This window comes from Trachymyrmex septentrionalis, unplaced genomic scaffold (assembly GCF_001594115.1).
Source record: "Trachymyrmex septentrionalis isolate Tsep2-gDNA-1 unplaced genomic scaffold, Tsep1.0 scaffold19, whole genome shotgun sequence".
Classification (NCBI taxonomy): Eukaryota; Metazoa; Arthropoda; class Insecta; order Hymenoptera; family Formicidae; genus Trachymyrmex; species Trachymyrmex septentrionalis.
In genome coordinates, this window is record NW_017305071.1 from 3,521,488 (window position 1) to 3,534,968 (window position 13,481).

The following is a 13,481-nucleotide window of genomic DNA, read 5'->3' on the forward strand; positions in this document are numbered from 1 at the left end:
TATCTTTTCGTGTCTTTAAATCTTATCGTAGGGAAAAAGAATCGGAGCGACCTCGCGGATCCGTGATTCTATTTCGATGTAAGTCCGTGTGCGTCGCGTGGGAATGATTATAAAATCATATCACGTCGGCGAGAAATAATCCTTCGGAAGCTAAAAAAACTGGGATTTATGTGGTAGTTTAGCACACGATGACGTCGTAAAACTGCACGGGCATGCGTACGTGTTGTTCTGACAAAGTGGGAAAGGAAACAGCAGCCCTGCCGGACGCGACTCGAGTCTCTCCTCCATACATCGGACGGCATTGTCTCTCGGGAAATATACGATTTTAGATCCGCCTTCTGTTTCCGAGAAATTTACTTCTTCCGTGCTCCCTCCGGCCACCCGCGATCACGTCCCCCATCACGCTCGATTACGCGGCGGGGAGACACCACTTTATATCGCGACTTATTGCTGCGTGAAGCGGAATAGATTTATAAAGCAATACTTTCTCAGATTTTTATAATAGTTTCCATACCTTGGCAGACACTCTCCTGGAAGATACCACTCCTATTGTTTTACTCTAACGTCTTCGATCGCAGTTGATCTGACCCGAAATGGGTTGGATTGATAGAGCGTATAACGTCATTAATCCAATTTAGATCGGTTCGAACCCCCGCTAGGATCAAAAACGGTTATAACACACACTTTTTATTCGCAGAGCGCCGCAAAGCCTTGATAGAAACGATGATCGAAACGATTCTACTTTATTCTACCCTTCGTATCTTTTTATACCCTCGGTCTATTTCCTCTTCAACGTCCTCTTAAATAATACACAACAGAGAGAGAGCATCGTCTCGCCATTCGGCTTTTATCGGAATCTTCGTGGACGAACGTGATTTCCACGCATCCCTCGGGAGTTATGAGAGCGGCGCAAACCGACTTACAAAACGTCGACATGAATAATGCAGACGCCAAGTCGTCCCTCGTATTTATGTCCGGCGCCTACCGCGATAAACCTAAGCTCCTTCAGCTATCCATCCATCAATGAGCTTAAACCCCGGTGCGTTACATTGCGGAATTACATGCTTCACGTCGACGTACGTCTTGCCGCGATAAAACGTGTCGGCTCTCCCTCTTCTGCTTCTTCGCTTGATTTAATCTCGAGATAAATATGACTGTATTACGCACCCCTGAGGAACGAGATCGCGCGACCTTTGCGTAACTCCGCCGCACGTCGACGTGAAAAATAGGTTCGGGGCGGCGTAGGCAGCATCTAGCGAGCGCCTATTTGTGCCCCCTTTCGCGGTAGGCAAATGATCCCGACTCGGTGGTGAGGGTGCAATCTCGCAGCGAGCGAGATAGGGGCGCGTGCGCGCAGCTGCGCAGATTTTACATCCCTCAAGATCAAGAGGATCGACTGTGTGTATCGGAGAAGGACCGGTACTCGGTCTAGCAGCCCCCCCCCCCCAGACACGAATTCGTATCTCTGGCACATTTGACAATACACCATATACTCGTACCCGCGCGCTGATTGCCAATCTGCTTCTCTCTCTCTCTCTCTACTTCGCACGGAAACGTGTCGGCCGGATGGATTTGCCGGCTGCGGAATCACGGGGATGCGGTTACGACGCAGTTTCTAGGACGATGTAATTTCGAGTCTGGGGTAGAGGAAGGTTGTTTTTATCGCGGCGGTTTTAATCGGGAATGATGAACGAAATCACCAATCGCCTTTCAAACGTTACACGGACCGTTGCGATAAAAACAGATAGAAATCTGAAGGAGACTTTAACTACGGAGTACAGTTGATTTTGCGATCCTTCGTTTGAATTTTTCGCTCGGAAAGAAAACGGAAGGTTTTACGGTCTCTCTTGAAAATCGAATAAAAAATTGATCGATAATAATCCTCGCCACCATTGTTTGCTTTAGCTCGTCGATTAGCTCGTCGAGATTAAATTTTTCATTCGTCACTCTACGCAGTTTGAATGAAATAATAATTAGCGCCGTTGCAGCGGCTGTGATTATCATGCGCATAAGTAGAACAATCGATGCGCGATAAAGCCGTAACCGTGTAGAGGTTTGCCGGTACAGGCGATTTCATATTTACTCCCTTATCTCTCGTCGCGCGTTTATCACCCTGCTAATCTTAATTAAGTGTAATTATCACCAGCTTTGTCGTTTGTCAAAGTTTCGGCGAATCTTGATAGCACAACGACATATGCTCGCTTCTTGCTCGGGCGCCTTCGCGGAATTAACAGCATCAGCTATAAACACGATTCTGCTAATTAGCAAAATAATTAGTCGCATTTAGTCGCATTTAGTCAATAGATCAAAGTGAAAGGTATAGAAGTAGGATAAAGTAACGGCCACAAAACCGTACTCCGAGCGAGGAAAACATCTCGGAGCAATTTATTAATTAGCGTCTTAAACCTTTCAGTCTCACTCTCTCTCTCTCTCTCTCTCTCTGTACATCAAAAATTCCTTTGTCCTAATTGAGGTTTTCGCTCTTCGCACTTGGCTGGCGGCGCAGCGAGCATTCCTCAAATTCAACCGCAACTGCGCTGTGCAAATCCGGACGAGGGATCCGTGGGATTTCACGCTCTACCGATCGAATCTTAAGATGATCGGATGTAATATCGTCAAGGTCGTTGGAACGAAGCCCACGTTGCTCTTTCCCTCTTTCCCCCTTCAATCCTGATCCGCCTTTAGATTTCCCAGATCGGAATCCCCGGGATTAGTATCCATTTCCCCTGGGCACGGCGCGGCACCTCGGTGAGGTCTACTCCACGATAGAATTTATTCCGAATAGCATCGCGAGCGAGCGAATACGGCACACGAATGCGAAATAGTCCCTTCTACGAGATCTGATTCGCTTTATTATTCCATTGTGACAGCTAACATCGCTACCTCCATGTTAATTCGCCGCATAACGTGCCGGCGATGCGGCGACGCTAGGCGAGTTATACGGACGTTTTAAAGACGCGTCATTGCGATAATTTCACGCGTTCACGATGTATTGTATTTTAAAAAAAGAATATATATATATATACATATATTTCCGTATATTCTCCGCATTGCGCCGTTTTTTTTCCCCTCCGTCTCCGTGATCGCATGTAAACGGCACCACCGTGACACACGCGAGACATTTTTCTGAACACATTCTTTCAGGGGTAAGTACGAGATCTCATTCGCTGGTGAAGAGATTCGACGGGATTTACACGGGGCCTTACTTCGACTCGAACACTCCAACGAATATCACGGCGCAGTTGGGCACTCATGCTTATCTACCGTGCAAAGTGCGGCAGCTTGGTAACAAATCAGTAAGTTGTCCGATATCATATAGTCCCAAGCGGAACAACAAGTGACGTTAAAATGACATTAAAACGAATTGGAAATGATTGAAAAACGACTTTTAACGATCATTTTGGAGTTATTTTGACGTCACTTTGATACCATAATGACTTGTTGTTCTGCTTAGGATAGGTCTGTTTTTTTATCCCTGCTAGACTATGTTAGAATTCTCTTTCTCGCTCTTTCGCCAAATATCAAAAATATACCTATGTCACCACTGTTCAAGTTCCAAAAGTGTACACAGAAAACAGATCTAATAACAAAGCATTTCGGCATAAAAAGGCCGTGAGCGTCAAAAATGAAGAGAACGGTTTTTCTTCTCGGTGAACGAGCGAATATAAACACGGAAAGAAAAATTAATTTTAATTACATGAGACGCTCACGGCAATTTTTATATCTTATGTATTGTAATTAATCCTCGAGCGAGGATGTTGTAATTTCATATATATCAATACGATTGTCATCGCGTGCTGTCGATTTGATCTAATTTATTCTTGTCATAGTCTCCCGCATCTTTGATAGACGTTGCCTTGCTCGTTACGTGTATTGATTACAAATTTGATTTATTAACGAGCACATTTGTCGATAATGGCCAAATTCCTGCGTGGCAGTTACGACAATGGTACTCCATTTGAGGTAATGACAACGCTTAAAAAGTGCAAGGAAAAATTGTTAAAACTGAGTCGAGGAGAGATCATTTCCTCGTTTTCAATCTCTCTTGAATATACTGAAAAGAAAAATTAGTTATCATAATTTAGCTCAGTTATAATAGTGATAGCTACCAAAGTGTTTTAGTTAAATATTTGATTAATATAATCGAGAGATTTAATAACTATTATACTAAATAGTTTAAATTTAGAAATTGTTTATAAAGCTAGATGATTATTGGCAAATCGTATAGATAAATATAATCAAACGAGAATTGGCAAATATGCGTAGTTAAATTACTTACTTGCTAATAAATACTGAATAATAATATAGGTACGTATTACTAAATTTATCATAAATAATCAAATAATTGGTTTTTTAGTTATTTGATTTAATGAATATAAATTGTTAGGTCTTAATTATATTGTATGATTTGATAATAATTATCTCGTTTGGATTTATTTCGTTCAAAATTATTAACAATTTGCTAATTACACTCAGAGAAAACGACATAAGGTATGTTCTTTCTAGCTAAACTTTTGCATAGTTCAACTTTTTTCTTTTTTCTCTGAAAGAAAAAGAGTAAAGATGGAGTTCAGTTAAAATGGACAGACTTACAATGTTAGCATTTATATAGATGATTATTTGCCTGAGTTTCAGTCATATAAACTCGATTGTATAAAAAGCTCAATTAAATTTTACATAAGAAATAGATACTATTTAAGATACTATTTAAGTGACAGTCCAGGATATCTTGACGCTATTTATAAAATATTTTATGCGCTTATTTGCTTCAAATAATCTGATAACTATTATCGAATCAATTAATAAATCTTCGTATAATTCGACCATAATTATCACACGTTCGATTAATGTTATTAAATAATTTGGTTTTAAGTACTTAAATTATTTAATTGGACCAACTAATCGTTAATTATTTTATTTTTATAAATATTTAGTAATTATTATTAAACAATTACTATTATTACGTTTAGTAATACTCATTAAATATTGCCAATACACACAACAAAATACATTTGGCAGCTGTTAGAGAGAGCTGAGATTTCCTTCTCAGTGTACTATCCCGTTATTCACACGCGGACAAGTCAATCTACACGCATGCGTCCATTCGACGTTATTTTATTATTAACGACCAACTACCGGATTACGATCAACGCATCAAAGCGACGTCCGGAGTTATGTCCGTTATCAATCATTCGTTTCACTAATGTCCCGGGAATATCGCCGACCTTGGACAGCGACTATTTCTATCAAAGGCTCACAGATAATAAAAGGTCGTAACTAATATATTTCAATCGTTATCGCGTTCTATTTCCTCCGTGTCGGATAACTGTCGGCGACAGATAGCCCGCCCACGTGTCACGAGCTGTTAAATCGTCCTCCACGATCGGCATTCCCTTTTATCGAATCAATTCGTCCCGTTTAATAAAACGCCAATCCGCTAATAATTCGCGGTTTATTCCGCTTTCTTCCATTAAGTCTACTCGCGCTGCTTGTATTTTTTGCACTCGGCATCTTCTTTCTCTCTCTTCAAACGTCTCTTCACGTCGAGACACATATTGACCGGTATTCATAGTCCGCTCTTATTTTAAGACCTTATCTTAAGTAATGTCTTAAGACGCTAATGCGATCCTCCGATTGGCACGTGACACCTCAAGGCTGTACTTAAGACGGTCTTGAAATATCAGACTATGAATACCGGGCAAAATCTCCTGCAAAAATTTCGGGGGATTTCAAGCAACGCGAACAGATCTTTTCTCTGTCTCTCCACTCCGTGAAATCGGTAACCGGCGAACCGGGACGGTTGTGATTTCGCGGAATGTCGTACCGTCGTCGGGCGCGTAATAAAATTACCGTCGGCACGCGCGAGTCTCGAATGCAGCCCCCCCGTGTCTTCCGCTAACGAACTTTACCAACGTGTACACGTCGTACCCTGGATTGTACGGAATATCCGTCTGTCGCCGTTGGCACGTGGACGAGGACTAAGTATCCGGTAACACGCGACCCCGCGCGTACTTGAGCGGCCCGCGACCGCCATCGCCGTCGCCTCGATTCTTATCGACTGGCGAATTAAATGTATTCGTACCTCGCCTTCTTTCGACGCGGTAACGTGGTTCGCGGCACCATCTAGATTTCCGTCGGGCGCGCGCAAGCCGTCCGGTCGATGAACGATAAATTAACTGCGACGGGAATGGAAGATTGATCGTCCCCGGAATCGGAACGAATCGAATGTTCTCATTCTTACTTTTTTCTTTCCTGCTGTTTTTTTTTTTTTTTCTTCATCACCGTATCTCTCTTCTTACTTGACGGAGCTTTCTTCTTTTACGCGCCTCAATTTCATCTGTCTCACTCTCTCCTCTCTTTCTCTCTCGAGTCTCTATTCACTCTGTTGCGAATAATGACTCGCGGTAATCCCGGTGATTCCGACATCAAGCTAATGCGATTAAAAGGGACGGTAAATGATGAAGAATAAATCTCTCAGATACATTAAGGAGGAAATTTCTAAAAGCGTTGTCATAAGAAGAGACAGGAAATGGTCGATGAATCTCTATGCAAATTAATAAAATGTAAAACCGACGACTGTGAGGGACGACTGTAAAAAGATGTCACGCGTGAGGAGAATTTAATGAATCGTTTAAGAGGAAGGGAAACAATTCACTTTGGTTAATCCGAAGGTCTCCTGGATCAGAAGAAGAGACTCGCATATCCTCTCGGTGGATAGAACCATGTTCATCCCGGACGAAAGGTTCCAAGCGATTTTCGGGGAGGCGGACACGTGGACGCTGCAGGTGAAATACGTCCAAGCGCGCGACGAAGGCGAGTACGAGTGCCAAATCTCGACCGACCCGAAGAAGAGTCACATCATCAAGCTCAACATCGTCGGTGAGCGTCGTGCGGAAGGCGATTACTCTCGAAATTTTTCAGAATGGAATCTTAACGAGTACCCTCTACATTCTTTCGAGATCTTACTCCAAAAGACTGAAACTTGAGCCAGTCTTGAAAAAAGAAGTCTTGAAAATAAACAAGAGTGGAATGAAGTCTCCTAAAGAAGGAGTGAGACTTTCATCTCTTCAATGAATCTCACTCCAAAGGAATAGAATCTTATTCTAAAAGAATGAAAAATCTCCCACTCTTGCTGAAAAGTGAAAAATTTCCAATCTCTTTTTTTTTTTTAAGGCCGGCTCAATTTTCACTCCAAAATATTTCGAGAGTAGAAATGTCTACGAGTAATCTATGAATAGAAATAACATAAAACGATTTGAAGATGTCTCTAAAAGTTCTTTAAGAAACACCTTTGAGATATTTCATAAAGAACTTTGAATGATATGTTAAAGTTGTAAAGTGCGTCGATTTTTAGACATTGTAGTCATTCACGAGATCTCACGCTAAAGAATAAAAATTGAGCCAGTCTTGAAAGAGAATGATTCAATTTGCAATCTTTAAGAATGAGACGTCACTCTTCGGAGTGAGGTTTGCTCGAAAAATTTTTCAGAGTATATCACGCCAATCGTATATTCGTCGTTACAGTGCCAAAGATCGAGATCTTGGGGGACCGTGACATGTACGTGAAAACCGGAAGTACAGTCGCAATACGATGCGTGATAAAGCAGTCCCTCGAGGGCCCGTTCTACGTCTTCTGGTACCACGAGGGCGATCGCGTTCTAAATTATCAGCTGGGCAAGATCGACATTCAGACGAAGAGGATCGAGCAGGATACGGTGAGCAGCCTAGTGATCCACAACGCGAGACGGGAGGACTCGGGTAACTATACTTGTAGCCCGAGTAACTTGGATAGCGCGAGTGTGCAGCTGCATGTGCTAAACGGTGAGTGGAACATTTTATCGCTCTGGGACGAAAGTTCGTCGAAAAGAGATTAAAACGCGGGCAATAGTGTTAGAGCGGCTCTTCTCCTTCCCTGAACGTAAACTTTTGCGTTACGTACGATTCACTGTTTACGAGATACTTTTTTTCACACAGACTTTTAAAAAAAAAAACAACCACTTGACAATTAACTCGTCGCGTGTAACGATAACGTGAACTTTTACAAAAAAAAAAGTACTTGACAATTACAATTATCATATTTATTATACAGCGATAATAAACGCGATATGAATATACGAGATTACAGTCTTCATTGCGACGCAGTCTAATCTCATTTATCGTGATTTCATTAGATAGAAATGTACATGTGCTCGATGATTTTCCAGGGGAACACCCCGCGGCTATACAGAGAGGCATCAGTTCAGCGCCAGGTGGCTGTCCCACTCTATGGTGGCTGGCAGGAGTGGTGACACTGTACTCGAGCCACGGCAGTCGTCTATTCGTCCTCGTTCTTTTGATCCTTATGGTTCTTTACTCGAAAAATCCATCTTACATTGCAACGGAACGATAATCAGGCAAGACCGCAAGGACGGTATACGCGTATAATCGATTATCTCCTGCTACGAGACCCCGACTACCTCGAGAGAAGAGATCCTCGATGTTGCGGACCGATTTTCAGAGAGATCAAGGACAAAAAGGGCGAGGATGAAAGGATTGGAGGAGGATAGAGGGTAATATATACGTGATAAAGAGAAAGAGAAAGATCGGAGGAAAGAATAATGATCCCGGAGGTAGTATGTTTTTTCTCCGTACGCGTGAAGTAAGAGTTAGAGGTTCATCTCGATTATCGAGACAGTGATCCGGCCGTTAGAAATTAGGAATTAGTTTATTATATGAATTCTTGTTAAATTGCTGCGAGAAGCCGTACGTGCTGGAGAAGCTACGAAATTTTTGACGTTGTCGGAAATATAAATTAGGTCGAGGGCTTGAACAACGGGTGGTTCGTGAAAACGTTCTTGAAAGCTCTCTCAATTGAAAATCCGAGGCGCGCGCGAGCTGATAATTTTATTTATTCAAAAACTTGCTACAACCTATTTATATTTAGTCATGTCCATTAATTTTATCCAAATAAAATAACGTTATTATTGTCTTATTATCGTCGACTTGAATTGTTATAACAATATTAAGATATTATTGAGTTCACTTTGTTTTTTCGAAAAATGCATTTTACGTTTAACATTTGTCGAATTGTTTCACGTACTTCCCGTTTGTTTTTAGCCCGGCAAAAGTAGAAAGTTACGAAATCTCAACAAAATGAACGCCCGAAAAAAACGATCACGATCGCGAGATCCTATCGCGAGGGCATTGGGTGGTTTCGTAGCACCCATTACAGGAATAAGAAAGCGATAACGTGACGAGAAATTTATAGAGGGAAGAGAAACGATGATAGAGAGAGGAGAGAGGAAGGAGCACGAAAGAAAACGAGTGAAAGAGAAACGTCGACGGGCGCCGACGTAGAGGAAGAACCGTCACGAGACTGGGGAAAAAGCAGAAAAACTTCGTCCGCGCCGCTCGAATAGAATTGAAACTTGTTCGATGAATTTTCGAAATGCGATGTAATTAATTATATTCGATAGCGACCGATTACAACAAAGCGTGTCTATACTTGACGTCTACCGCGTGATCTGGGATCGTCCTGAGACCGAGCGATCTCGGCCATCGTCTCTTAGACGATTTGTCGATACGCGCGCCGAAAATAAATGAAAAATCTCCTTTTCAGTTTATCCGTCGGAGAGACTATTCCAAGATCGTATGAAAAAAAGAAGCAAAGCTTGACAAGATGGGGAAAGGAACAGGGAGTCAAAGTGACCCTATTAAGAAATGTTATTGCTATTAATAACATGACGATAGTACTCGAGGTTAAGAATTCATATCAAACACACGACAAAGTTTCGCCCATATCAAAACCTTTTAGCCACGATATTTCTGATATTTCCAGCACCAAGCCAAATTTAAAACGAGTAGTTGGAATAAATTATTAAATTTATACGGGGAATTTTTATCCGGGCTCATCGATCGCGCGAGTGACATAAAACGGGGTATCACGTTGGAAATTATCATTGCCTCTATAAATACTTGACCGTTATCAAAGGCGACAGGTGTCTCGAGACGATCCGCGATAAAAATTTTGGTAATTAAAGCGCATTGAGTATACACACGTCGATCAAAATATATATCATACGTCCGTACATGCACAGGTTAAACTTACCGCGACGCGGGCCGTACAGATTGCCGCATTTTCCACTGACTGCTCCTTTACGCGTCGTCTCGCGTCTTCGGAAATATCGCGTTCTTTTTTCTTTTTTCTTTTTTTTTTTTTTTATAGAAAATCGAACGTTTTCCCTTTAGGAAGGTAAAAAAATAAAATACTGCCGATACGCTCAAAAAATTAAATACTGCCGATAAAATCACTTTTCAATCCTTGAGGAGGTCCTCCCAAATATCACGATCTTTTCTATATATATTACACGTTTATTCACGTTGGACGACGTTAAAGGAAAGGAGACATTTGTTTTATATAAAGTTTACATAAACGTAGTGTGCCAAGACAAATTTCACGCGTATTCTAAATCGCACATTCAGATCCGCCTTCGATGAACTTTTTTTTCTTGTATATATATATATATATACATATAAGTCGTCAAACGTCTCATCATAACAATAGGCGAGTACTTTCGACAAATACATTTTGATAATACATATTTTCATAGCGGTTTTGGCCCGCGGCGTGTCGCCTCTGAGCATGATCGGTTGTATAATTTAGCGGATGAGCGTACGGCTTTCCGGTAGGCGCCCCCCGCGCGCCTCCCGCGAATTTGCTTTCTTCTCGCAAATACTAGAGGGGAGGGGAGGGAATACTGTTTTTTATAATATTATATATAAATATATATATATATATATAAATATATATATACAAACGAACAGAAATATATATATGTATATGTGTACGCGCGCAAATACGTTGCACATGGGTGTTGAATATTGAACAAGTTTCAGCTCGCACGAACGAGGGGCGCATATAAAGTGGCTGCAGCGTACGTTCTCGTTGAGAAAATTCTTGAGGAAATGCTTGAGAGGTATTTGATGAGGAAGAGGCGAAGGAAGGAGAAAGGGAGAGAGGATGAGAGACAGACAGAGAGCGAGAGCGAGAGGAGAGGAGAGGAGAGGGAGAGAAGGAAATATACTGTAGAAAACACGAGGACAGCGGCAGGAGACGAACGATTCGTTAGAATATCTACGATTCATGTGATTGTAAATAACGTAACATAGCGTATAAATAACGTAACGTTAATTAATGATATGCCGTACGTGTTACGCTAAAGAAGCAAGAAAAAAATAAACTAAATAACGTTACTGTGTAATTTTTCGGATCGTAAAACGCGCATTGGAAATAAGTCTGGCCGCCCGTGCTAACCGGCTCGGGAATCATGCACGGTATCGGGAGGCAAGAGGAATTTCTTACGAGCCATCGACAATGAGCCATTAGCCACTTGGGGCCCTCAGGTCTTAAGCCGTAGGAAATTGGTCAATCGCAGCCGAACGGGAGAAAAATATAATCGACCGTGATCAGGTTCGATCTCTTTACGGCGTTGGAATTAAAGCTCAGATAATGGCTCATTGTAGAGGGCATATATCGTAGAAAGGACCCGTTAACCGACGAAGAAAGAGACGCCGCGCACACGTACGTATGTATACGGGATGTATACCCCAGAAATCGAAGTTAGTCGCGTCTGACAAAATTTTCGTTTTCGACGAACATTTTCTCGCGAAGATAACCCTCGGCCCACACACACACACACGGCGCACGTCCGGATGTGTAATCGAGGGGGTCGAGAGTTCTTAACGCCCGTCGCGTCTAGCCGCGCGCTTCCGGCGCGAAGCTTCGCCGTCGGGCTTATCGCGGTAGATCGGCGTGAAGACGCGCCACGAGGAGGACCGGGAGGCGGACCGACACCGCCAGGAAAACGGTGCGCGCGCTTTCCACGGCGCGCCGTGGTGCGTGTCCGTACTCCCGCGTGTTTGGGAACGAGAAGCGGATCGCGCACGTTTCCCCGTGATGAGCGCGCTCGTGGATAGCACGGGCCGGCCACACACGCGACTAGATGTAACACTAATTAACGCCTAGCGGTAAGCGAACTAAACGGATATAAATGCAGATACATCGTCGGATATAATAGCCAGGCGATATACGAATGCGCGAGCGGCTGTGTGCGTGCGTGTTGGCGCGAACGCGAGTGCGAGCGATATACGGTTGGTGCTTTAAGCCGTGTGAGCCTGTTTTTGCGCGTGTAAGCGACGGGAGAGAGGCGCTGAGAACGGCGCGAAAGGAATGAGAGAGAGAGAGAGAGAGAGAGAGAGAGAGAGAGAGAGAGAGAGAGAGGAAATATAAGTCACACACGAATACGTACATACACACGCGCACACACATACACACAATATACACATACACAATGATATACAGAGAGAAGTTCGTTGGACTGACGTGTACTGAGACGTTGGTCGAATGACACATTTTAGAGATTAAAAAAAAAAGGGTCGATCGGGGACGTAATTACCTTCTTTATATCGTCTCCGCCTTTTCCTTCTTCCCGCGCCTCGCGGGGCCGCTTCTAAAGCAACGAAGAAAAGGACTGAAAACAGTCCTCTGTGAGGCCGCGGTTTAAACTTTATTACCCTTTTCTCTCTTCTTCAACGCGGGCCTCCCCCTCGCGGGGTGGAAGAAGGAACCGTCGCGTTCGTCCCCGTCGCCCTTTTGCTTCAACGCGAGAAAGGAGAAGTAATTTAAAGAGAAAATAGCAGGAGAGAGAGAGAGAGAGAGAGAGAGAGATGGCGGTACGGCGAAAAACCCAGTCAAGAAACGTCGTCTTATGATCTAATTATAACGTCGTAGAACAGCATTAAAATTTTTGTACCAAAATCTATCTTGTAGTCCTTAAATGTCGCGTCACTTCATTTTCCGTTTCCGTTCGACGTTGCCGATCGCGGACTTACTCTATTTATTCCTGGATTTTTCTTTTTTGCGAAACACGCATCGAGGGAGCGAAATGAAATTTGCCAAAAATACCCTCTCGTAAATTCTTCAATTCGCTGCGTTAATTAAAACTCCCGGACCGTCAATGCGATCGTACACACTTCCTCCTCGCATATTTCGTATGCTCGAATAAATCAATTTCTTGCGTGCCGTTGCCTCACGTTATTTCATAACGCAAACCCGTGAAGTAGAGCACGAGAACGGTGCGATTACTAATCGCGATGCGGAAGTTTTTAAGAAAATCTGTCCGATTAATATAATGAGCGATCCGCGCCGAACGCGTGCCGATTTTCCCGAGAGCGAAGATTACGAATCCCGAGGCGTAGACGTTAGAGGGTTGTTAATTAAGGTTTCACCTGGGCTATCAGGATTTTAAGAGTCTTGTTCGATGGTCGGTTAACAAGTGAAACCGAACGTAATTATTTAAATATATCCAATTAATAAAATCAATTTATACCATGCAAGAATTTATAACCAGAGTTGGTCGGTTTTTAGCGACGATTTCAAGCGCCAATAATACCAGAATTATATCGCAAACTTTATTTCTTTTCGCTTGGATCTTCTTATTACT

The 13,481-nt window shown here is 42.7% G+C and overlaps 1 protein-coding gene across 1 annotated transcript in view; it reads left to right on the top strand.

The window, feature by feature from the left end:
* Positions 1 to 8,922, top strand: part of LOC108746772 (neurotrimin) — a 12,474-nt gene extending 3,552 nt beyond the window's left edge. The window contains exons 2-5 of the mRNA XM_018483724.1: positions 3,145 to 3,296; positions 6,672 to 6,879; positions 7,525 to 7,821; positions 8,205 to 8,922. Of these exons, the coding sequence (XP_018339226.1) occupies positions 3,145 to 3,296; positions 6,672 to 6,879; positions 7,525 to 7,821; positions 8,205 to 8,389 (842 nt within the window). The 3' untranslated portion in view covers positions 8,390 to 8,922. The remainder of the gene's footprint in view (positions 1 to 3,144; positions 3,297 to 6,671; positions 6,880 to 7,524; positions 7,822 to 8,204) is intronic.
* The last annotated feature ends 4,559 nt before the right edge of the window (positions 8,923 to 13,481 follow it).